At 35.9% G+C, this 24,162-nt stretch overlaps 1 protein-coding gene across 2 annotated transcripts in view; it reads left to right on the forward strand.

The window, feature by feature from the left end:
• The window catches only part of LOC118185630 (NAD(P)H oxidoreductase RTN4IP1, mitochondrial-like), a 64,543-nt gene that overhangs the window by 34,944 nt on the left and 5,437 nt on the right, over positions 1-24,162 (forward strand). For both annotated transcript variants that reach the window (XM_085808146.1, XM_085808147.1), the window contains 2 exons: positions 4,540-4,725; positions 14,764-14,941. In XM_085808146.1, the coding sequence (XP_085664272.1) occupies positions 4,540-4,725; positions 14,764-14,941 (364 nt within the window). The remainder of the gene's footprint in view (positions 1-4,539; positions 4,726-14,763; positions 14,942-24,162) is intronic.

A 24,162-nucleotide genomic window follows, 5' to 3' on the forward strand; every position in this document is an offset into this window, starting at 1 on the left:
GCGATCTCTCTTATTTCCGCATTCAGGGGTTGAAAACGCAAATTTTGCCAAAATTAAGGGGGCGATAATTGAAGCCATAGTGGGAGCCCGCGTTTGTGAAGGAGACGAAGGAAATTCGAGTTTTGACGCACTTACGGGCTTGCTGGACTTTGGAACGTTACTCTTGAAACTTGCTTGAAAGCGATAGGCAAGATGTAATTTACGAAGAGAGATGTTTCCCGGCGGGAAGCGGCAAATATGCTCCCCGGCCGCGTTTTGGTTAAGAGGCGAGACTCACTTACTGACTGGCTTGTGGAACTTACTTTGGACGTTACTCGTGAAGCTTGCTCTTGGGATGAGCAAGAACAGGCGAGCCGTAATTGCCTAGAAAAACGTTTCTGGCCGGGAGCTGCAAACATGCTCCCTTGCCGCGTTCTGGTAAAAAGGCGAAATTGAACCGGGGGTGTTGACTTAAGACTTTCAAGACCAGGCGAATAGCCGTGCTGGGCAGCAGTGCTCCTGTTTCTGTTTTACAGAGGTAAAATATCTTCGTCATTATGAAAACCAGTTACCTGCGTGTTGACTTAAAACTTTCAAGACCAAGCGGATAGCCGTGCTGGGCAGCAGTGCTCCTGTTTCTGTTTTCCAGACTTAAAAATAGCTTCGTCATTATGAAAACCAGTTACCTGCGTGTGTGTTTTTGCAAATAGTGCCAGGACAGGACGATGTCTTCTGAAACTTCCATTTTGTGACCGTAAAGATGAGCCGACGTCAACGCTTATTAGGATACGAGTCCTCCACTTCAAGATGTCCATCCAAGATAAGTTTTATTTTTTTTTTTGTGTTTGAACTTTAAGTAAGTTTTCAAGAACTTCCTTAGAATGTAAAAACAACGTCGAATCTTAAATTAATTCTCAGGCCTTCAATTGTTTCCCTTTCCCCTTTTAAATTACCAAGACAAACCTTAAGTTTTTTTTATATAAATTTAAATGAAAAAAAAAAAGTAAATGACAAATTGAAGAATTCTCCTTAGACTCTCAGATGAGGTTAAGATTTTATTTTATTGTGATGTAATTGAATAAACTGATATTTAATCTGGAAACCTATTACAGTATGTTTTCTTTATATATTTAATATGTTTTTCCTATATATCTTGTACTCGTATATGTTTTGCTTATGTTTTCGATCCTCTCACGGCGCGGTTCCGGGATGCATTTTTTTCACAACGCAAAATGCTTTACCGTTTCACTATACGATCACTAAAAGTTTGGTAATTAGCAAATTCTTAAGAGTTTTGTTTCCTCCCTAAGAGGAAGTAGAAACCTTTCACGGCAAGTAGTTTCTTATTTAACAATGGTGCCGTGAAGTTTCATATATAACATATGTTTTAATTCCCGTTTTCACGTTCGTACCTTTTCTTTTAAAGGTAATATTCCGTGTTTTGCCTTCATTGCTTATTTTTTGAAGAGGAGTGTATAATGTAATGATGCTTAACATTTTTATTATAGTTTGCATGATTTAACTAATGTATAGTAAAACAACTTGAAGATAATTATAACTTAAATTCAAACTCGAATAAGAACCTTGTGGCTTAAAACTGCATAGCACAGTTTAATTTTATAAGTGTGTTGTTTATACTAAAGAAGTAACAGGAATTTTCTGTAAAATCCAAAACACTCTTGTCAGAGAATATATAGTGATATAACACTTGATTAACATACTTGATATAACATATGAGCAAAGTATGCAAGAGACAAATTTCTAGTACTAGCTTCTATAGACGATTTAGGGCCCCTTGCTATGATCAATCCTTAAAAAATAACGTACATTTTATAATTTTTCTTTTTTTCCTTTCCCCCGGTTTTGTTCTCTATTGCAGCAACAGCATATGAAAAGCTTAATTACTTCCGCATGTTAGTTTGTGTTAGGAAGTGAGAACAAAAATCGAAAACAGAGTTATGGGATTCTAGTTGAAGCAGAATGCACAGTAACTGGAATGAGTTGGAAAATTCAAGTTGTGTTGTAAATAAATCTAGCTACCGTAAAACAAGTCGGACTGCTTTATGCCCTTACAGTTATATGTTGGCTTTGAGTATGATAACCGAAGGCACCGAAGGATCTTTGAAACTTGCATACAAGCTTAAGGGAATAGAATTCTATATATATGTCGTATGGTGGAACAGAATAAAAAAGAAAAATTTCCACCAAGCGTATATAAAACAGCTGTAAACGTTAAAAAAATTTATGACAGAAGATAAAAGTTTTCTGATCTAACATGTACGCATTTACTCTGGGAAAATATGCCGACGCAAAACAATATTTTCCTATCCTCGAAGATATTATATGACACTGCTGTTTAAGAGATATTACCCATTGTTCAAAAAGTCATGTGGTTCTGCATTAAGAAATTTTATTTTATTCATGCTGAATAATTAACACGTAATGCACTTGCTTACTCCATGCATAGCACAGAACCAATTTTAGCATAAAAAAAACATTACGTATTGCAACTTCCTGTACAGGAAAACGGGTAGGGCATTTGTTATACCATAAACTTGAATCTCGATATCTCAGATCCCTCTATCTCGAATCCATTGATACGTTGAAGAAAAATTATTCCCTGTATTTTTTAGCTTTAAATGAATGTATTTTCCCCTAGCTATATTGAAGCATTTTCTTCGAAACCCTTCCTATCTATAATTGCCGATTTCTGTCTTAGAATAATGACTTAGCAGTTAAATCTCCATGCTTTTTTTTTTTTTTTTTCCCGAAAGCATTAAGCAATCCCAGTGCTTTCAGGCCTTTTTCATTCGTAATCCCCGGGTTTTATGTTGATGGGCGTGATTTTTTATTTTTTTTTGTGTGTGTTTAAAAGTGCAAAACATTGAAAGCCTCTTACAGTGCTTCTCTCTCTTAGAAAAGTTAAAGAGTTGAGTAGATATTCCTATACATTAAAGATGGTATATTTCCTAGTTGTGTGCGTTACAATGAAAGTAAAGAAAATTTGAGAATCAGAATATCCAGATTTGGAGAATGTGTGCACAAGCGATTTGAGCAACATCGCGATCAAAGAGTTCCGGTTAATGGATCAGTGTTGCAACAGAAAGACCAAGATTTTGCCAGGAAATTTGGTTTTAATAGGACTTCGTTTCAAGATTTGAAAAACATGACTCTAATACCTCAAAAGCAGTTAATCTTGAAATATCATTAGTCAAAATTTTCAGCAGTGGGGGCTTGCCTTACAGCATGCGGGACATTAACAGATGCCGCAATCGTTATACACATATATATGTAAGATAAGAAATGTATAAATCCGCTTAATAATTTTATTTAATAGTAGTCTCTTAATTCTTCATTTTTAATTTGCGTATTTCGTCTCTCTATTCTAAAAACAACAACATTTCTGGATTGCGCCATTTCTAGATTAACCTATGCCACAGAGCTTGCGTAACAGTGATGGCGTAATGAATTCGTAACCTAAACTGGGACATCTAAGAAAACACGGATCACTATCATTATTGGACATCTAAGATTACAAAAATGACATTGGAACTAAATGACTGACCATTGGAACTGACATTGGATGTTCATTTATTACCATGAAACTGCACCACATATTACAAATTATTCCATTACGGTCTTAGAATAAGCTGAAAGGAAGCAGTAACAATAGGAACTTTAAATAATTATCCATTTTAATTACCTCGATATCAATAATTATGGAGTCAGATCGAATTGTCTGAGATGCGGAAATTCAACTTAAAGTTTCATTGCTTCACTGACCCAAATAAATAAACAAATAAATAAATAAAATAAAAAACTGTAATCATATATACAACAAAGAATCAGAATGAGGTCAATAAAAAGAATGCCCTGTAGATTTTGTCTCTTAATTCAAGCAGACTAAATTGTCACCTTTTTGAGTGCTCCTTTCTTTCATTAAACTGCTAAATTACAAGTACTTACCTCTGTTCTGAAGACTGCTTGAAAAAATTCAAAAGTGCTCAAAAAGTTTAGATAGAAAGTTTATTATGTTTCATAAACCGACAAAGATATGCAAAAAATAATTTTTCAATTTGTAAAGCTTGAAAGCTATTTTATAATTATAGTTTTTAGAGCAATATTGTTTGCGAATTAAAAAAAATCAGGTACATGCTTCAATTAAATTTATCTTCTTATATTATCTCTAATACATTTCATTTAACTCCAGAAATTGTTACAAATTGCAAATATCATTCCGTGTAATAATAACATAATGTATATTTGAAACACATAACATCACACATAATGTATTCAAAATTCATAATGTATTTCAAAATTTTAAGCATATGATTTCATACGCAAATTTTCATTGCCATTTTTCTCAAAATGCATATTTCTTACTTATCTAAAGCTTCAATTTTACGATGCTTTACAGGGAAAAAAAAGCGTAATTAACATTTGTATAATTAACATTTATTTATGTATGGTATGCAAATCAGACAGTGAAAAAAGTAGTATAATTTAAAAATGTTATTACAGTTATTTACTAAAACAAATTAATACGTATTCTTCTTTTAGAGTTTTGGTCCACACTGGGAATACTCCGATTAGCTTATTCGCAGTTCAACTGTTAAAATCATGGGGAAGTTTTGTGACTACAACAGTACCTACTGCCGGTTTGCCAATGAGTCATGTGCTTAATGTAGACGATGTAATTGTATATACTGTAATGGATTTTGAAGCAGAACTAAGGAAAAGGAAAAGGTTTCTTTTTTTTCTTTCTTACTAAAATGCTATAAAAAATAAAGTTTTTATAAAATAAACTTTTATTTAAAATTCATAAAATAATGAGCTAAAAAAATAAAATCATGCAGGCTAATAGAAACAAGAGATGAAATAATCCTTTTCACATCATCTCTCTACAATTTTATATGACGAATAATAAAAGCGTGGAGTCCCCTTGCTAAATTTATAAAGACAAAGGTTGACAATGCAGTTCAATTAATCTATTTTATTGTTTAGACGCCCACCCTTTTATTGTTCCTGATATAAAATTGTAGATGAATTTTATGAAGAAAATCATTTACTCACTTATTCCCATTAAACTATATGATAAAATGTTTTCTTCTCTTAGTTCATTAATTAGCTTATGAGTTTTAAATAAAAGTTTATTTTATAAAAACTTCTTAATTTTTTTTATTTTTTTCTTTTTAGTCTCAATGACACGTGATCAATCAAGTTGTTCAATTGAAAACTCGTTTTTCAACAATAAATTATGTCTGTTTTTCATCCAAAAGTTAAGTTACAACACGTCATCGGGCAAAACAAACCCTAGTGATTTTGCTAAAAATTAAGAAATTACGTTAAAATCTTATATAAAGTTTATTTAAAAGATTTTTCCTGCTTTTGTCGATGGTGAAAACAGCAAATTTCTGAGAGATTTAGTTTGTTCATTAAACGAAGATATGTGCCCAAAATCATTTTTACATAAAATTAGAAAATATCTAAAAAAAATTTTGAAAAATATCTTCACTGCATCTCTTCTGCATTCGCTTCACTTCACTGTATTGTTTATCTATAATCAGGAGGAAAATTTGAGTTCCGTAGTTTATTAGGAAATAATTCAAACTGACAGCATAATGCAACTATCATGGAAGAGTTAAATAAAAACGCAGATATTTTTTTTTTTTTAATTCTAGAATGTCGCTTAATTAAAAGTCTTTATCATTTTTTCTTTTATAGGGGAAAATGAGATTGTTTTAAAACCTTTAAAAATTTCAAATCGTTACACCAGATGTATTTTTGGATGCTAAAATTTTAAAACTCCGTAAAAGAATGCAATATTACGTACCACAATAAAATTTTACAATGAAATGACGAGAGAAATGCATATAAACTTATGAAATGGAAAAATTTTAAATGCCGGGATAGATTTCATTTAAAATATATTAAACTGTAATCAATCTTTAAATTCTATTGGATTTATATTAATAAAATTGAATGAACTGTAAATGCAAAATCCGTCTATAAAAAGGGGGGGTAGAAATATCCTTCATAAAATGCCAGAAAACTTCTAGTGTAAGCTTAATATTACGAAATTCGTATACATGTAAATAAGTTTATTTTAGTAAAATTATGTGTAAATTGTACTGTCTTTTGTATAATTGTAACATGAAATGAGTCAAGAGTGTAAAGCATCGCTCGAAAAACAGGGTTACATGGCGAAGTCCATTTAAAATTGAGGTAAATCTCTATCTCGCCAAACTGGCGAAATAAAGATAATTTGTCGATAATTTTAGTGACTAATTTTTACCGCCAAAAATGGGCAAACTTGGCGGCCGTTCGGTGAAATTTTAGTCCGATCCCTATGTAAGCGTAATTGGTTCGATCCCTGTGAAACTGTAACTGTATATCCTGTCCTATATAACTGTATCTGTGCCTTCCAACAATTCCGAGAAATAGAAAGGTAATGGGAATTTTTAGGGGGAAGAGCCAAACTACAGTGAAAATCGTTTAACACGAAACTGAAGGGACTGAACTATTTTTTCGTGTTAAAAGAGTTTCATCTTAAAGGATGTTGAAAAAAAAATATATATATATATTTAATAAAATTTAGTTTATTAGAGTACATTTTATTTACATAGATCTGCATATATGCATGTTGTAATAAAAATCAATGAAACAAAAATATCCACAAGAACTTAATGAAAATTAATCAAATTGTTAACAATTTGTTCAATTTCGTCCATTTTGTTACTCTTTTCACCCTTAGAATTTGCGTCTAAATAACTGCACATACTTTTCAGGATATTCCTCGTATCGGAATGACGTGCGAACAGGAGCTGAATTATTCATTTCATTTTCGTCGTCGAAATCTGCATCAATGATATTTTTTTAGCTTTGAACGAACTCCAAAATGTCTTTGTCTGCCATAATTGGGACTGTACACACATTATCACCAACTACTGCAACGAATTCTGCTTATAATACAGTAGGACAGTCCAATAAGACAGAAACTTTCTCAAACATTTCATTAAATTTCAATATCCTCCTTCTCCATTTCTTTTGGCGCCAAAGAATCTGATACATTTGAGAATCATGCATAAAGAAAACAATTTTCATTCGTCCCTGGAATCACTAAATTCCATCCAGAGTGCAACATATGAAGAGAAAAAAGACAAGCAGAGTGCAACATTTTATATGAACCAAACTCACATATTTTTACTCACACTGCTATGTACTCGTCACCGCCAACTGATGAGAGATGAGATGTTTGTGTAGCGTTTGTAGGGGTGGAAGGTAAACAAAACTGGCTCGTGTCGCAGGCAATTCTGAGGGTATTTCAAAGCATCCTTTCTACAAAACATGTGAAACCACCTCTCTTTCATTTACACCCATTTTAAATCTCGCCTGCGAGACCGGTGTTTCTCGTATTTTGTTCATTCCCAGAAAGGATATCTTTTCGTGTTAAGAGAAATAAAATGCATGAAAGTATACAGTAGTTTGTTGGAATCGTTGTATTATTTCGTGTTAACCGATATTTCATCTTAAGCGTTTTTGTGTTAAACGTATTTCTTTGTATATAGGACCACAGAGAGTATCAATTTTCAGTTGAGTTTAGAGTTTGGTTCAGAGTATTGAGAGTAATGTGTACCGTGCGTGCGTATGTATTTGAGGCATTTTTGTATTGCCTTGTGTTTAACGCTCTTAGTAGTTTGAAGCGACAACTATTGATTGTGCGCTGTCATACTTAGAAGAACTAAAGGAGCACTTTTGTGTGAAGAGAGAACTGTAAAGTAATTGGAGAAATAAATTTCATCAAAACATAAAGCATTTTCTCCCTTTTTTTCATATGCCGTTGTGATGTAGTTGGAAGCATACTCGACGCTTATTCGAGAGGTCCAGTGTTCAATCTACAACTAGCGCTCTAACTAAAAGGTGGTGGACGATTCGTCACCACCCAGGATTTTGCGACTGGGTCCCCTAATACCCACTCGCCCTTTAAAAGAGAATGTACATAAGGTAGTTTCTTCTTCCTTTCCTCATGACTTTGTAGCGTAATTGGAAGCATACACGACTCGCATTTGAGAGATCCAGAGGCCATGTGCCGGCGAGGGCACTGCACATTTTTCACGTCTTTTGCTTCAAAAAAAATTAATGACTCTGCCAAGTTATCATCGATTCTGTTCGATGACGAAGCATTCATTCGATTACGAATCCGTACGCACGTAACAATGTTTAATGTCAAAAGTGGGATTCAATGCCGGTGACAAGAGCGAAGAATAAGCAAATACGACAGCTGTGACAGCCTTAACAGCATTCCAAGAATGCATGTAAGGGACCATAAAGTGCATTAAAGATGAGAAACAGGAATCAATAAGAGATGAAGCGAGCCAGGAAGTGATGAAAGCGAGATAAGAAAAGATGGATAGGGCCGTCAATTCAATTCAAGAAAAGATTGAAGCCGATCGAGAGGAAATGAAAAGAGAAATTACTGCCATAATAGAAAACAAATTCAAGGCTGTGGAAAGCAGGATAGACGCGATTGAAAATAAAGTTCGAGAAACTGAAGAAAGAGTTTCTGCTATCGAACAACAAACAGGAGAAACAGTTTCTGCTGTTAAGATCGATAACAGAGTTTCGGCTGTCGCCAAGGAAGTCGGCAGCTTAAAGAAATCCATAGTGACAGCGGGACACAAATCTGACGGCTTTAAATTGCTACCTATGTCTTTTAGACCTTCTCTAAAGCTATGCACGTATGGTGGAAAAACCTGCTGGCTACTACACAAGACGCAGATCTCTAGAGTGAAAAACAAAAATGGACGGAATTCCGAAATTAATGTCCGCCTTCTCGCCGCTTTTCTCAGAGCAGACGCAGAGCGGATATCCTTCAGAGTGTGCGCGAAAACGAGAGGCAAGACTTCGAAGCTCTATGCCACACTTTGGAGCTATGCTTTGGCAAGAAGTGTTTAAAAGATTGTAGCAGACTTCAGTTGAAATTTCGCCAAAAGAAGCCCACGGAAACTCTCTAGAAGCTCGTCATGGTTATTAATAGGCTGTCTCGGATTTTCGAACTGCCCAATAGGAAAAAAAAAAAAAGATCTTCCCTTTCCAGTACTACATCGATTGCATCCGTAATCCTGAGAAACAAAACGGTGCTGCGAATAGCGGATATCAAGGACATAAACGAGCTTTAATGTGCGATATGAAATTTGAAGCAACTCGTAGACACCACCACCCAATCAGAGTTGCTGAATTACAGCGGCCAGTGGATCAATTAACTGCTCGTCTAGACAATTTAGTCAGACAATTTAATGCGTTAAAGCGGAATATATGAGGGCAACAAACCCATATAATGTTAAGACACAATAACACGCCGAATAAATACTAATTCAGAAGTCAAACAACAAAAATCAGCGTTATATTTACAAAATTTTCACAGGACTAGTTTCGATGGTTTTACCGAACCACCATCTTCAGCTGCAAAACCGCAAATGAACAAGATAGGAAATAATGATTAGATAAGGTAAGAAAGCCTGGACAAGAATAAGCAAGTGGCGCCATCTGTTGGTGAACCCAGAACTAAAACATAATTTCTTTAAAGGCCGAAGGCAAATTTGGATTGGAATTAGGATCGTTAACTAGAACAGAAAGATTTTTATGAATGTGAAATGCCTCTAGAAAATAAAGTTCTCCAATGGAAGATGTTTTTTGAATAATTTTGGCAGCAGAAAAACTGAAAGTGTGGTTTTCGGACCAACAATGTTGAGCAACAGAAGACTTCTGTGTTTCCTTTTTTCTAACATATGCCTCATGTTCCTTGACGCGAAATTTTAAGGCTCTCTTAGTTTGGCCAATGTAAATTAAACCACACTGGCAAGGAATCCTATAAATACCCCAGGAATTCATATCCGGAATGGGGTCCTTAAGTATGGAACTCGGAATTTTATTGATGGGAGAATAAACAACCCGAAAGTTAAATTTCTGCAAAATATGTGCAACTTTATAGCTAATTGATGGAAAGAAGGGAATGACAACAGAATTTTTATAATCTCCTAAAACAAGAGTGTGCCTTTTAGTGTGTTGAGATGAGAATTTTTTAACTGCTTGATTAATAATGTTGGGTGGAAAGCCCCTGTCAATAGCTATTGCTTTTAAATACTTTAGTTCTTCATCAAGGGCTAGTTTGGAGGAGCAAACTTGAAGAGCACGGAAAACATAGGAATAAAATGAAGCTAACTTTTGTTTAGTCGGATGACATGATTTAAAGTGTGGTGGAAGGCAAACCGATGAAGGTTTACGGTAAACCGTAGTACTGAAGTTGGATGTGTTACGTGTGACCAGAATGTCGAGAAACGGAAGAGAATTGCAAGTCTCAAGTTCAAAAGTGAACTGAATAGCAGGATCAATAGAATTCATTGTTGAAAGAACTTTATTTAAATCCTCTTTATTACCTTCAAACAGAGTAAAAGTATCGTCTACGTAGCGGAACCATGTCGGGAAGTTTAAAGTTTCAAACAATTTTGATTCATAATAATGCAAGTAGATATCAGCCAGGATAGGACTGAGGGGGCTTCCCATGGCTAATCCCTCTGTTTGCTTGTAATATTTATTTTGGAAAACAAAATGTGTTTGTTTCAAACAGAGTTGAGTGAGAGAAATTAGTTTCTCTAAAATTTTCACATTTTCACATTTCCGTTTCTCGACATTCTAGTCACACGTAACACATCCAACTTCAGTACTACGGTTTACCGTAAACCTTCATCGGTTTGCCTTCCACCACACTTTAAATCATGTCATCCGACTAAACAAAAGTTAGCTTCATTTTATTCCTATGTTTTCCGTGCTCTTCAAGTTTGCTCCTCCAAACTAGCCCTTGATGAAGAACTAAAGTATTTAAAAGCAATAGCTATTGACAGGGGCTTTTCACCCAACATTATTAATCAAGCAGTTAAAAAATTCTCATCTCAACACATTAAAAGGCACACTCTTGTTTTAGGAGATTATAAAAATTCTGTTGTCATTCCCTTCTTTCCATCAATTAGCTATAAAGTTGCACATATTTTGCAGAAATTTAACTTTCGGGTTGTTTATTCTCCCATCAATAAAATTCCGAGTTCCATACTCAAGGACCCCATTCCGGATATGAATTCCTGGGGTATTTATAGGATTCCTTGCCAGTGTGGTTTAATTTACATTGGCCAAACTAAGAGAGCCTTAAAATTTCGCGTCAAGGAACATGAGGCATATGTTAGAAAAAAGGAAACACAGAAGTCTTCTGTTGCTCAACATTGTTGGTCCGAAAACCACACTTTCAGTTTTTCTGCTGCCAAAATTATTCAAAAAACATCTTCCATTGGAGAACTGGATTTTCTAGAGGCATTTCACATTCATAAAAATCTTTCTGTTCTAGTTAACGATCCTAATTCCAATCCAAATTTGCCTTCGGCCTTTAAAGAAATTATGTTTTAGTTCTGGGTTCACCAACAGATGGCGCCACTTGCTTATTCTTGTCCAGGCTTTCTTACCTTATCTAATCATTATTTCCTATCTTGTTCATTTGCGGTTTTGCAGCTGAAGATGGTGGTTCGGTAAAACCATCGAAACTAGTCCTGTGAAAATTTTGTAAATATAACGCTGATTTTTGATGTTTGACTTCTGAATTACCATATAATGTGTTGGAACTGCGGGTGGTGAAGGCCACGTGCGAAGAAACTGCAGAACATCCCATGATACGAAACATAAGACGGCTGCTAGTAAGGAGGGAAAGTATTTCGTGGCTTCTAGGGGACTGAGGTTACCAAATATTGAGAAGCCCTATTTTAAAGCGTTTCAAATTTCTACGAGTGACGGCACTAATGGACTTTTCATCATGAGACAAATACATGGAGTTCCTTGCAATATGACAATCGATACAGGGGCCAATTTCACCATCATCCGAAAAGATCTGGCTCAATGACTGGAAAGTAAACCCATCTGGATGGCGGCCTGCATTACCCTCCAGATTATGTCTAGTGATAAAATCGACGTCGATAGAAAGTTAAACGTTAAAAAAAGTCACTTTTAGAAGTGCTGTCTATCATCACGCGGCATACATGCCAAATATTATAGACCCTTGCTTACATGGATTAGATTTTCTAAAGTAATACAATTTTTCCTTGGACTTTAAAAATGACAATTGCTTTCTGCCTCTGAGGACATAGACCTGTACGGAGTTAAAGATTTTAAATCCGTCCACCAAATAATAGCTCAAGAAGATATCTAAGTACTAGCAAGAACTTAAATTTTGCTATCTGGATCCATAGATGAAAACAGAAATTTCCGGTACTGCAAAATGGAATATATTCACACTGCTTGTCAGAAACAATACATATTCATCACATTGTTTTAAAAATCCGCAGATTACAAAACTTAAAAAAAAAAAAAAAAAAAAAAAAAAAAAAAAAAAAAATGGAAGCACGACGCGATAGGCAAACCTATTGATTACCGTACACACGAGTTTTGCATACTCTCATAATCATATAGTACTAAAATTAGTGGAGAGATAAACTGATTTAGTTCGGATTCTCTTTATCTGAGAAGAGGTTACTATGTTCACTATAAGTATTAAATGATGTTTCCTCACTTTATATCTAATATTATACTAAATATTCTAATCTAGTTTTCTTCCATGAACGGGCTGGCTGAAGGGGCGTTTTCGTGGTTTTTCCCCATGTGTAACGCGTATACGAGCCAATTTCCCTTAGAAAGTCCTCCACGAAGGCATTCCTCCCTTTATGCAGATAGCCCTCGCGTGCTTTGCCATAATTAAATAATCTAATCCCAATCTAATTTAGTTTTTAGATTGCTTATTTAGCTTTACGAAGCCGTCTGTCAGATTTCAGAAATGGTAAATGAAGCTAAGGAAAAGCAGCTTTGAATTTATTTGTAATATTCCCGAAAATACTTCGTTACTGCGCCTAATTACAGACGCATTCGATTTTGAATTGGCTGTTACGCTAGTTCCTTTTTGTTATGAGCTGGAAAGTAGTCTTCGCACAGAAGGAAAAATTCTTCCGGCAAATTCGTATAACATGAAACCAACTAAGTAAATTACAGTAAAATTAACTTTCAAATGGGAAGAAAAACACGCCAACATAGAACACAAAATTTGAGCATTATTCTGACATAGATTTTGAATAAAACTCTGTCGATTTCGAAGGAAGTTCATCAGCTGCCAAGCGCTAAATTCGGCCAACAGTGATAGTCTGACATTGGTTTGATTCCAGACGAACAGCTGTCTACGTGGACGTTTTCGTGGTTTTCTACATGTGTAACGTGGGTACGAACCAGTTTCCCTTAGAAAGACCTCCACAGAGGCAGCCTTTCATTAGGCAGAAAGCCCTCGAGTGCTTTGCCGTAATCAATTTTGAAAAATTTCGAAAGCATTCGGATACAGCTTCCTCTTCTTCAGAAGAATGGGAGAAAAAAAATTTTTTTTTTGTTTTTTTTTGGGGGGGGCAGGGGGCTCTAGAAAAGGAACTGTGTCTAAACGCTCTCGAAATCAATAGAGGTTTTTTTTTTTTTTTTTTTTTTTTTTTCCCCAAAAATATTTACGCTAGAAAAACGCCAGTTGTTATGCTTAATTTTATATGCTTAACTTTAACGTTGTTCATATCATCTTCGCCTTCCTACAGCAGATAAATTACAGATATTGAACAACTGTAATAAACGGTAAAATTTCGCTCGATGAAAACAAACTTGGAAGCTTCATTAATTATTTTCATTCAATGCATTCTACACGTATATCTGCTTCTTAAAATAATATCAGAAGCATTTAAATATAACATTTCATTCAAAAATTTACTACAACGCAACGATTCTCAACCGTTGGTACGCAAGAGAAAAATAGGTAATATCCAAAGAAACAAAGCATATTTAATTATTATTAAGTTCAAAAATCTCGTGTAGGAAAAGAACAATTGATAGAAATTTCCTGTGATCGAACTCGAACTGAAGATTTAAAAAATAACCCACTTGTTAACTTTTGGTTGAACGGAAAAAAAAAAAGAATTTAAAGGCATTTCAAAGAAAGCTATCAAATTTTTATTGCCTTTTTTGCACAACCTATTTGTGTGAACAAAGATTTTCTTCCATGTTATATTTCAAAAATAAATACACAACAAAATTAAAAGCGGATCCTAATTTAGGGTTAAAGCTAAGTGAAATAAGGTCAGACGTAAAGAAATTGATCTCTCTTAAACAGACCAAAATTTCACACTAAATTTTAGAATTTAAGTATTATAACTTATATTTTAATAATTAAAAAGGAAATCAACTTTAGATCTAAGATTTTCATGCGTGCATATTTAGTACACATAGCCAATAGATTGTACAAATGGCAAAATATATGCTTTTTTAAATATTTCTATTGAGATTTTGAAAAATAATCATTGTAAAATGTAGCGGTGGTACTCAAGTTTTTCAGTTTTTGTTTAGAAGGTAAGCGTCAGTCAAAAGGTTGAGAACCGCTGCTGTAAAGCAAATAAGGAAAATGTAGTAGGAATTTAAATTTATGAACACGAACACAACATTTTGTTGGTTATGTAGAACATTTTTCCCAGGTTTGATCTAATCTAAACTTCTAAAAGTTCTGTTGATTATTTTCATTTAATGCATACTACATGTGCATCTACTTATCAAAGCATTTTAATGTAACATTTCCTTCAAAAATTAAGTATAATGCAAATAAACAAAATCTAATAGTGTAAATTTATGAGCACGAATATAGTATTTTTTGCGTATGTAGAATATGTTTTCCAGGTTTGACCTAATCTTAAACACTGTCGGCACTATAATACATCAACTGTGTGTGGATATTTGCTCAGAAGGAGGCACAGTCATTACATTTGTTTCGACTCCCATCCTTTCGGATAAATATGGCGTTTTCCTGGGATCCTTACTGGCTCTTGGATTACAAGTAGTCGCATGGGTGAAAAAGGTAATTCATAATGCAGTCATTAAAAATAAACTTGGTCCTTCCTATCAATTTTTGCAAACATTTAAAATTTATGCATAATATGATTTACTTAAAATAAACTTCATAATATACATTTAAAATGTGACAACTGCAAACATCTAAATTTTTCCTTGTCAAATGGCTGCCGAACAACTTATTTTATAATTCTGGTAGCATCACCAGTGACTGAGTAGTTAAGACCGCTGAATGCTGGTAGTTCGTCTTGTGTTCGAACTCATGCGAAAGATCTGGTTGCATATTTACTTTTTTCCATGTCTAACCTGAATACGAGCTAGTTTTCCTTAAAACTCCTCTACGAAGATACCCTCCTCTTAGGCAGAATGTTTTCGTGAATTTTTCCAAATTCTAATAACTAACTGTAATTTTAATATTAGATTCAGGTCCATTCACTATAAATAAATCGAAAAAATATGTCTAAGTCAATCTTTTCAATTAACAGTTATAATGAATTCAGCAATAGTTACAGAGATGGTTACCAAATAAATTGATTTAAACAATTAGAGGAGTGATTAAAGAGCTATCAATATTTGAACTGATCTGAGAGCATCTGTAAGGATCTTAAGTTTTACTAACGTTTATTTTATTTTAAATCTTTACTATCACTTCTTATTTTCTACTTCCGGCCAGAATTATAAGCGTGAAGGAGTTTATGCAAAGTTGTCTGGCGAACGCCAAGTATTTAAGTGTGGCCTTTTTGCCAAGCAGAGAGGAGAGGAAGCCGTGAGTTCGAAGCAGGCCGCTTACCTTAGAAGTTACGCAGTTGCTACTTTGCCTTCCAGGCCAGAGGTTTTAATCCTCTTGATAAATTAAACGTATTGTAGTGTTCACAGTCTCTGTGCTACATACGCTTTCTGTTATTATAAGGCCAATCTTATTCTAAAGTTAAATTAGAGTTTAGTTTTATTTTGATATCTTTTAAGTTAGACCCCGAGTGGAGGGTCATTGTATTCCGAAGTACGGAAGTCATTGTATATAAAGAAAAAAAATAAAGGGTTTTGTATACCCTTCGTCTGTATCCTGTCTACTTACTACAATTAGTGAACATAGCTTTAGTAAGCTCTCTGTTCTAGTCAGGTCATTGTATGTTTCCGAAGAAGGTTAGAAGAAACATTGAACCTGATAGTGGCGCCCGACGAAGAATAGCCATGGCCGAGTTTCAAGAAGAACCTGTGCTGCCTGCAGAAACAGCTCAGAATCCAGAAATGCCAGCTGCCGCCCTGGAAGGATTTGGGTATATTGTCCAGACCATGCGCGCTTCGATGAAACCAGAAGCAACGTTTAATGGAAACTCACAGGTAACCAGTTTTTTGGAAAAATTGGATGACCACTTCATGCTCTACCCCGTGCACGAGTTTCAAAAAGTTACCTTAGCTACCAGCGCTTTGAGGGGCCAAGCGCTTAACTGGTTCAAATGTATCGGCAGAAGTCTCTTGGGTCAAGCAGGAAGTCCCACCTATACCTACGAAAATTTCAAGACTGCCCTACTAAAAGCCTTCCCTGTTGTAAGGGATCGTGCGAAATTAGAAACAGAACTTTTCAGTATATATCAACAAAGAATCGAAAACCTCTCGAGCTTTATTTTAAGAAAAATTCACGTTTTCAAGCTCTTGTATGGAAACCGTCCGGATCCTGAAATAATTCAAGTGATTTTGCCGAGGTTACTACCCCAAGTGCAAGACTTTATTCAATTGAGAAATCCGACTACACTGGAAAAATTATTTGAGCTAGCAATCCAGTTTGAAAGTAGAAGAACGGCGGACGTCGAAAGAAGACGCCAATATCAACAGCGAAACCAATTTGGTACGCCAAGACTACAGCAAACTCAAGCACATGGCTACGGAGAAAAAGCGAATCAGTGGGCAAGGAAACCCGAGCATTCAAAAACAGCCGGCGAACGTCGACAGTTCAATAGCAACCCAGGAAAAAAGTCTCAAGGCCAGTGGAGAAAGAAGGAAAGCACCGAAAGAAAAAATAATTTAAACTAAAACGGATTTCTGCTGACGAGAGGGTGCGGAAATCCGAAGGCCACGGAAACCCCTCTTCCTACAAGTTAAATACAGTAATGGTGAAAAATTTAACTCTTCCGAAGATTGAAGTCTTGGTAAATAATATCCCGGCCACCGCACTCCTGGATACCGGCGCGCAGTGTTCCTGTGTGGCAGAAGTCTTTTTTAGAAAGTATTTTCGCAAATACCGCATATATAATGCGGATAATACAACAGTATTAGCGGCGCAAGGAGAACAATGTAAGTGCGTAGGTAAAGTACCTTTGTACATCCGTATCAAGGACGAACAAGTAAAGGTGATGTTTTTTATAGTAAAGAATTTGCAAGCACACTTAATACTAGGAATAGACTTTCTTTCAGACGCACAAGCTACACTGTATTTTAATGAAGCGTCTCTTAAGCTGACGATGAAGCCAGTGCGTGTAGAAAAGGTTGAACCGCCAAGGGTAAATCTCGACCACCTGCCTAATGACGAGCAAGATAGAATCCGACAAGTGGTAAGTGAATTTGCTTCCTTATTTAGTGATATTCCAGGATTTACCCAGGTTACTAACCATAGTATTGACACCGGAGATGCATTGCCGGTTCGTCAAAAACCATACCGGTATGATAAGAATAAGGAAAAAATTATAGAATGGCATATTACCGATATGCTACGTAAAAAGATCGTAACGCCTATCTCAAGTAGTTATGCTAGTCCGGTGGTTTTATGTAAGAAAAATAATGATTATCCTTTGGAGCATCCAAAAAGGTGGAGATTCGCTATTGATTACCGTAAATTAAATTCCATAACGAAATATCCGGTATATCCGTTACCGATTATAGAAGAAATTTTAAGGAACATAAAATCAACCAAATTTATGACAACTTTAGACTTAACGAATGGTTATTTTCAAATAGGGATCAGGCCTGAGGACGTGCCTAAGACTGCTTTTATAACCAAGTCTGGCACTTATGCATTTTTGCGAATGCCGTTTGGCCTTTCAGGCGCCCCAGCAACATTTCAGCGATGCATGGACATTGTGTTAAGACCTGTTCTCGGAAAGTCCACATTTATCTATTTAGACGATATCATTATTACTAGTGATAATCTAGACCAACATGTACAGGATTTAAGACAGGTGTTTTCTTTATTAAATGAGGCCGGTCTAAAAGTTAATGTCGAAAAATGCAAATTTGCAGCCCCTGAATTAAAATATTTAGGTTACAAAATATCGCAAAAAGGGATCGAGACAGATGAATCAAAAATAATCGCTGTACAAAAGTATCCGACTCCAAACACGGCAAAGAAGCTCTCTTCTTTTCTAGGACTTTGTTCATATTATAGGTCCTTTATAAAAGATTTTGCGGCTATCGCTGAGAAATTGTTAAAATTAAAAAGGAAAAAGGCAAGATTCTCGTGGACGGCCGAAGCCAATAGTGCTTTCGAAAAATTAAAACAAGCATTAACGCAAGCCCCTGTGTTGAAATTTCCTGAAAAGGATGAAAATTTAGAAATTTCAGCGGATGCTTCGGATTATGCGGTAGGAGCGGTACTTTCGCAAAATCAGCAGCCTGTGGCATTTTTTAGCCGAACTTTAAATCAAACACAAAGAAACTATTCCGCGACCGAGAGAGAGGCACTTGCAGTTCTGTTAGCAGTGCAAAAGTTCCGAGTCTATTTTGGAAAGGCGCCGATAACAGTATATTCTGATCATGCGGCGGTAACTAGATTGTACTCTGGAAAAAATTTATCCCCAAGGTTAATAAGATGGGCACTCAAGCTGCAAGAATATAATCTGGTAATCAAGCATACCCCCGGAAAGGAAAATATCGTAGCAGATGCCCTGTCACGAATTAAATTAGACGAACAGGGTAATACCGTAAAAGTTGCAATGCTGACAGCGTGTACAATAAATTCCCGAGAAACTGTAATAACCGAACTGGGTAAGGATCCTGAGTTTGGAAGTATTTATGAGTATTTGAAGGATCCTGAAAATTTTAGCCACCAAGATATTGTGGCGATAAGAAATAGGGCGGCCCATTACGAACTAATAGATGGTCTATTATTTTATACAAAAACTACGAATTCCAACAACGAATTTCGACCTGTTATCCCAGCTAGTCTTAGATTAAATATCCTGCAAGAGCTCCATGACAGCCCATTAGCTTCTCATGCTGGTATTCGAAAAACTACTCAACGCGTACGCGAGGCAGTCTACTTTCCTGAACTGCAAAAGTTAACAAGGGCGTATGTCCAGTCCTGCCCAACATGTCAAGCCGTTAATTATATTAATTTCCGCCCGGCCGGGTTTCTAAATAGTATTAAATCCGAATTTCCAAATGAAATAATCGGCATCGATTTATTGGGCCCTTTCCCAAAAAGTCAGTTAAACAAAAGTCGCTATCTCCTTGTTATAGTTGATCATTTTAGTAAATGGACCGAAATTGTTCCCTTAAAACGAGCCTCCGCGAAATTAGTTACCGATTCTATTTTAAATAAATATATTTTAAAATACGGGGCGCCCCTAAAAGTTATATCGGATAATGGTCCTCAATTTGTAAGTAATATATTTGAAGACATGTGCCAAAAACTGGGCATACGTCATTTAAAAATGGTCCCGTATCGGCCGCAATCAAATATAGCGGAACGGGTCAACAGAAATATAGTGAAAATTATCCGTAGTTATGTTAAAAATTTTCATAAAAGCTGGGATAACTATGTCAATGAATTTGCTTTCGCCCTTAGGACCGCAAAACATGATACAACGGGAAAAACTCCTGCTGAGTTATTTCTAGGCAGAAAGATTATAACACCGTTAGATAAACTATTTTATGTGCAACAAAGAGCCCCAGAATTTAAAATGGGTGATATAGAAAAACTAATAAAAGAAGCAAAAAAGAATACAGAAGTAGCACAAAGAAAACAAAAATTGTATTATGACTTGAAACGACGGGGAGTAACTTATAAAGTAGGGGATGAAGTACTAAAAATTAAGCATTCACTTTCTTCAGCACCAGAAGATAAAACTGCCAAATTTTTCCCACGCTTTGAAGGACCATATGTTATAGAAAAAATAACTCACGCTGTTGTAGTATTAAAGGCAAGAAATGGTGAAACCTGTTCCGCAAACATTGACCAGATAAAACCATTCTATGACCGTAATAAAATGCAAATCTTTTCAGATCTTTTGCAGGATCCGGGACGGCAGACACCGCAGGTACAAGTTCCAGAGGTGGGAAAACGACAAGTACAAGGGCAAGCCAATGAGAGACAGAAGCAAGTGAAAAGAAAATTGCCCCGCGGAAAAATTGAAGGTACAAAGAAAAAGAAGCCGTTCCACCGTCCAAAAAACAGAGTTCACGAACACCCCCAGAATGAAGAAGGGAGAAGGACGACGTATGTGGAAAAGACCGGGAGAAAGGACGGCAACTATAACCCGGCTGTGAAACGGAAGATTGACTCATCCGACAGAACTCTCCGCAGCAAAAGTCGCCGAACTGCGGAAGGGCCATCAGCGGCGGAGGAAAAAGTACAAGAAAAATTTGAACGGCCAACAACGAGGTCCAAGCAGGATCACGACAGAAGTTTCCCGGTTCCACCAAGACCAGCTGCCTTCAAACGGCCAAGACCACAAGCAGAGGACAGAAGGAAGATGTTCAAGGGTGGCCGTAGTGGTGAAAAACGGAAGCTTCCAGAGGAAAGCACTGAAGGGCGAGCCCGTACAAGAAGGAGGATCAACCAAGCTACGGTCTGCAGCACCTTTAAAGACTGGGCCCAGAAAAGGATGTCTGAATATTACAAAGATAAGTAAAATTTTATGTTACTTTACAAACTTAAGTTAATCTTTCATTCTTACTGCAAGTGGCAGATATCAAGAAGTTTTACCTCATGCGAGGTCTACCTTTATCGCCAAAAGGGCGAGAAATGAGTTGTGACCGATTTTCTTATTATGTTTTTCAATTACTCGCGCGTAAAACTAAAGTTGATGTATAATAGCGTTGTATAAAGACTTAAATATTGTAAAAAGTTATTGTATAAATTTTATTTAAAACATTCTAACAAGAAAGAAGTTTTAGTTTGAAAGACTTTTTAAAACGTAGTATTATTTCAATGTAGAAAGAATTGGCACTTGCTTTGAAAAGAATAGAAGTTAACAATGTACTACTAATGTATGTTTTCAAATGTGTAAAATTAACGGCATCTTGATATGTTCTTGTATACATGTGAACTGTTATTTTGAATGTTTAGAAATACCGTGATATGGTAAAAGTGAAAGTAATGTTAAAAAATTTGTTATTCGTGTGACTGTAAAGATTAAATCATGGTGAATATGTGTTAAAGGTTGAATGATGTAGTTAGGCTCTCTGACGCTACACTTTAGAGTTAGCCACTTTCAGAATAGTACCTCAGGGTCTAGAGTTGAAATTAGGGTGTGTTAAGAGGTCTCGTATGTTGAATTTTAACACATTAGTGTTTTGATTGTAGGAGGAAGTGTTGAACACATAGACAGAAACACATTCGTGTTTGGTGTTTTTACAACACATGTCAGAGAGCACGGGGAGAGATAATTAAAATAGTCATGAATGAAATAAGAATGTTAAGAAAAGTATATTCTATATGTTATTTGCAATGTCATTCTGTAACATTTCATTAAACTAGTTTTCCTTCCAGATCTCTGGAAGGAACCAGAATTGAATAAAGCTCCTGTTTTGATGCAGTACAGATGAAAAAGAAAAAAGATTGTTGTATATTCCGGGAGCTGCTATTGTAACAAATTTCTTTCTTTTAAAATTTTCTAGTTTCTAGCTAAGTTATGTTTGTAAAAGTTTGGCCTCGCGTTAGTTTCTAGAGCTAAAAGTTTTCAACAAGGTCGTTTTAGACCTCAGTTTCAAACTAATTAACTCTGGCGGGAAGTATGTAAGGATCTTAAGTTTTACTAACGTTTATTTTATTTTAAATCTTTACTATCACTTCTTATTTTCTACTTCCGGCCAGAATTATAAGCGTGAAGGAGTTTATGCAAAGTTGTCTGGCGAACGCCAAGTATTTAAGTGTGGCCTTTTTGCCAAGCAGAGAGGAGAGGAAGCCGTGAGTTCGAAGCAGGCCGCTTACCTTAGAAGTTACGCAGTTGCTACTTTGCCTTCCAGGCCAGAGGTTTTAATCCTCTTGATAAATTAAACGTATTGTAGTGTTCACAGTCTCTGTGCTACATACGCTTTCTGTTATTATAAGGCCAATCTTATTCTAAAGTTAAATTAGAGTTTAGTTTTATTTTGATATCTTTTAAGTTAGACCCCGAGTGGAGGGTCATTGTATTCCGAAGTACGGAAGTCATTGTATATAAAGAAAAAAAATAAAGGGTTTTGTATACCCTTCGTCTGTATCCTGTCTACTTACTACAATTAGTGAACATAGCTTTAGTAAGCTCTCTGTTCTAGTCAGGTCATTGTATGTTTCCGAAGAAGGTTAGAAGAAACATTGAACCTGATACATCTAATTCTATATGGAATAAAAAATGCGGTCTTACTAACATTTCAGCAAAGGACGTATTTCGTTTAATTTTTTAAAGCTATATTTCTGAACTAATGAGTGATACAGATAACTTGGCTAAGATTTCTTTGTTTAGTATGGAGAATTTCGTAGGAAAACTTTCCAGACTGTATTAAGCACACGCTTGTTAACAGATTTGTACAAAAAGATGCACAAAAAGAAGAAACATTTTATTCCCGTCTCCATTTGCGCTCAATATTGTACTCTGATAGAAAATGAAATTCCAGCACTAAGGAGGATTTGTGCTAGATAAACAACATTTGGGAGGCGTGTTTGCACATCTGAAAGATGATGTCTGTTCACGTTGTAAACCTCTTGAGCTTTATTTCTTCTGCACTGAGTACTCTGAGCGGGATCTAAGTCTAGAATTCCTTTAAGGAGACGAAGAAAGCAGTAAACAGCAACTTACTGAGTTTGAATAATAATGTGTAATAGGGCTACGAGAAGGTGGCTTTTCTTTTCGCGATATTTCAGAAAGACTTAACAGAGATGTATCCACTGTGTATGTATGTTGGCAGCAGTAGTTACAGGAAGGTATAGCCGCACATGTGCACATGCACACACTCAAAGAGAAGACCGCCGTATTCGTCGAATGTCTATAACTTAGAGCACTGTATCTTCAGCTGGCATTCGAGCTTTTATTAGCACCAAAGTGACAATGCGAACTGTAACAAATTGATTTTTTGAGGGGCAGGTCTGAGCCAGACGCCCTGTAACTGCCATACCACTAACTTCAAGTCACCACTACAAGCAATTTCACTGGTGTCAAGCTAAAACTCATTGGAGGCGGAGTGGAGATTTCTTATTTTCTTTTCAGATGAGAGCCATTTCTGTCTTACTGCCGGTGATGGCCGTATGTTGGCTAGAAGAAGTCTAGTTGAGCGTTTGAGACCAAGCTGTCTGCAGTGTAGACACATTGGATCTACACCAGGAGTTAGGGTCTGGAGAACAGTCTACTATGATAGTACGAGCATATTCATCATTACCTTCACACACTTTGATAACAAATTTGTGCTTCAGACTGGCGATTGCAGCGGTTGTGCTGCTGTTCTTGAACAATACTCCAGGGGACAGTTTTCAATGGGATAATGCTCGTCCCCCTACCGCTGCTATCACTCAACGTGCTGCACAGAGTATATCAATTATCAAGTTATCTTGGCTAGTAAGACCACCCGATTTTTCTCCCATCGAGCGCGTATGGAACATGATTGGACGACAAATACAGCGTAATCCACAACAAGCATGGGCAGTTGTCGATTTGGCTGATCAAGTGCAACAGGAACACAAAATCCATTCCACAAAATGACATACGGCATATGTAAGACACAATGCATATGCATTTGCATGCTTTCATTCGGCATCATGGCGACTACAGCGGTTATTAATGTTTCCTCATTTCACGTCTGAAATTTTTCTTTTCACGCGTACTTTAACCTGTGACCTTGAAGTATTAAATAAATGTGTTACCTATACAAATATTTTGGCGACATTTCAGTCCTATAACCTGATTTCTTTATGGTGTTGGGATTTCATTTTTCATCAGTGTTGCTAAAAATAAATGATTTCCATAGTTACTGAATTATCTTGTGTTCCCAAATTTCTCCGATTGTAAAACCTTGTGATTATTACGGTTACTTTTGTTA

Source organism: Stegodyphus dumicola, chromosome X1, assembly GCF_044657685.1.
Source record: "Stegodyphus dumicola isolate Sdum_Otavi_A_Nest chromosome X1, ASM4465768v1".
In the NCBI taxonomy this organism is placed as follows: Eukaryota; Metazoa; Arthropoda; class Arachnida; order Araneae; family Eresidae; genus Stegodyphus; species Stegodyphus dumicola.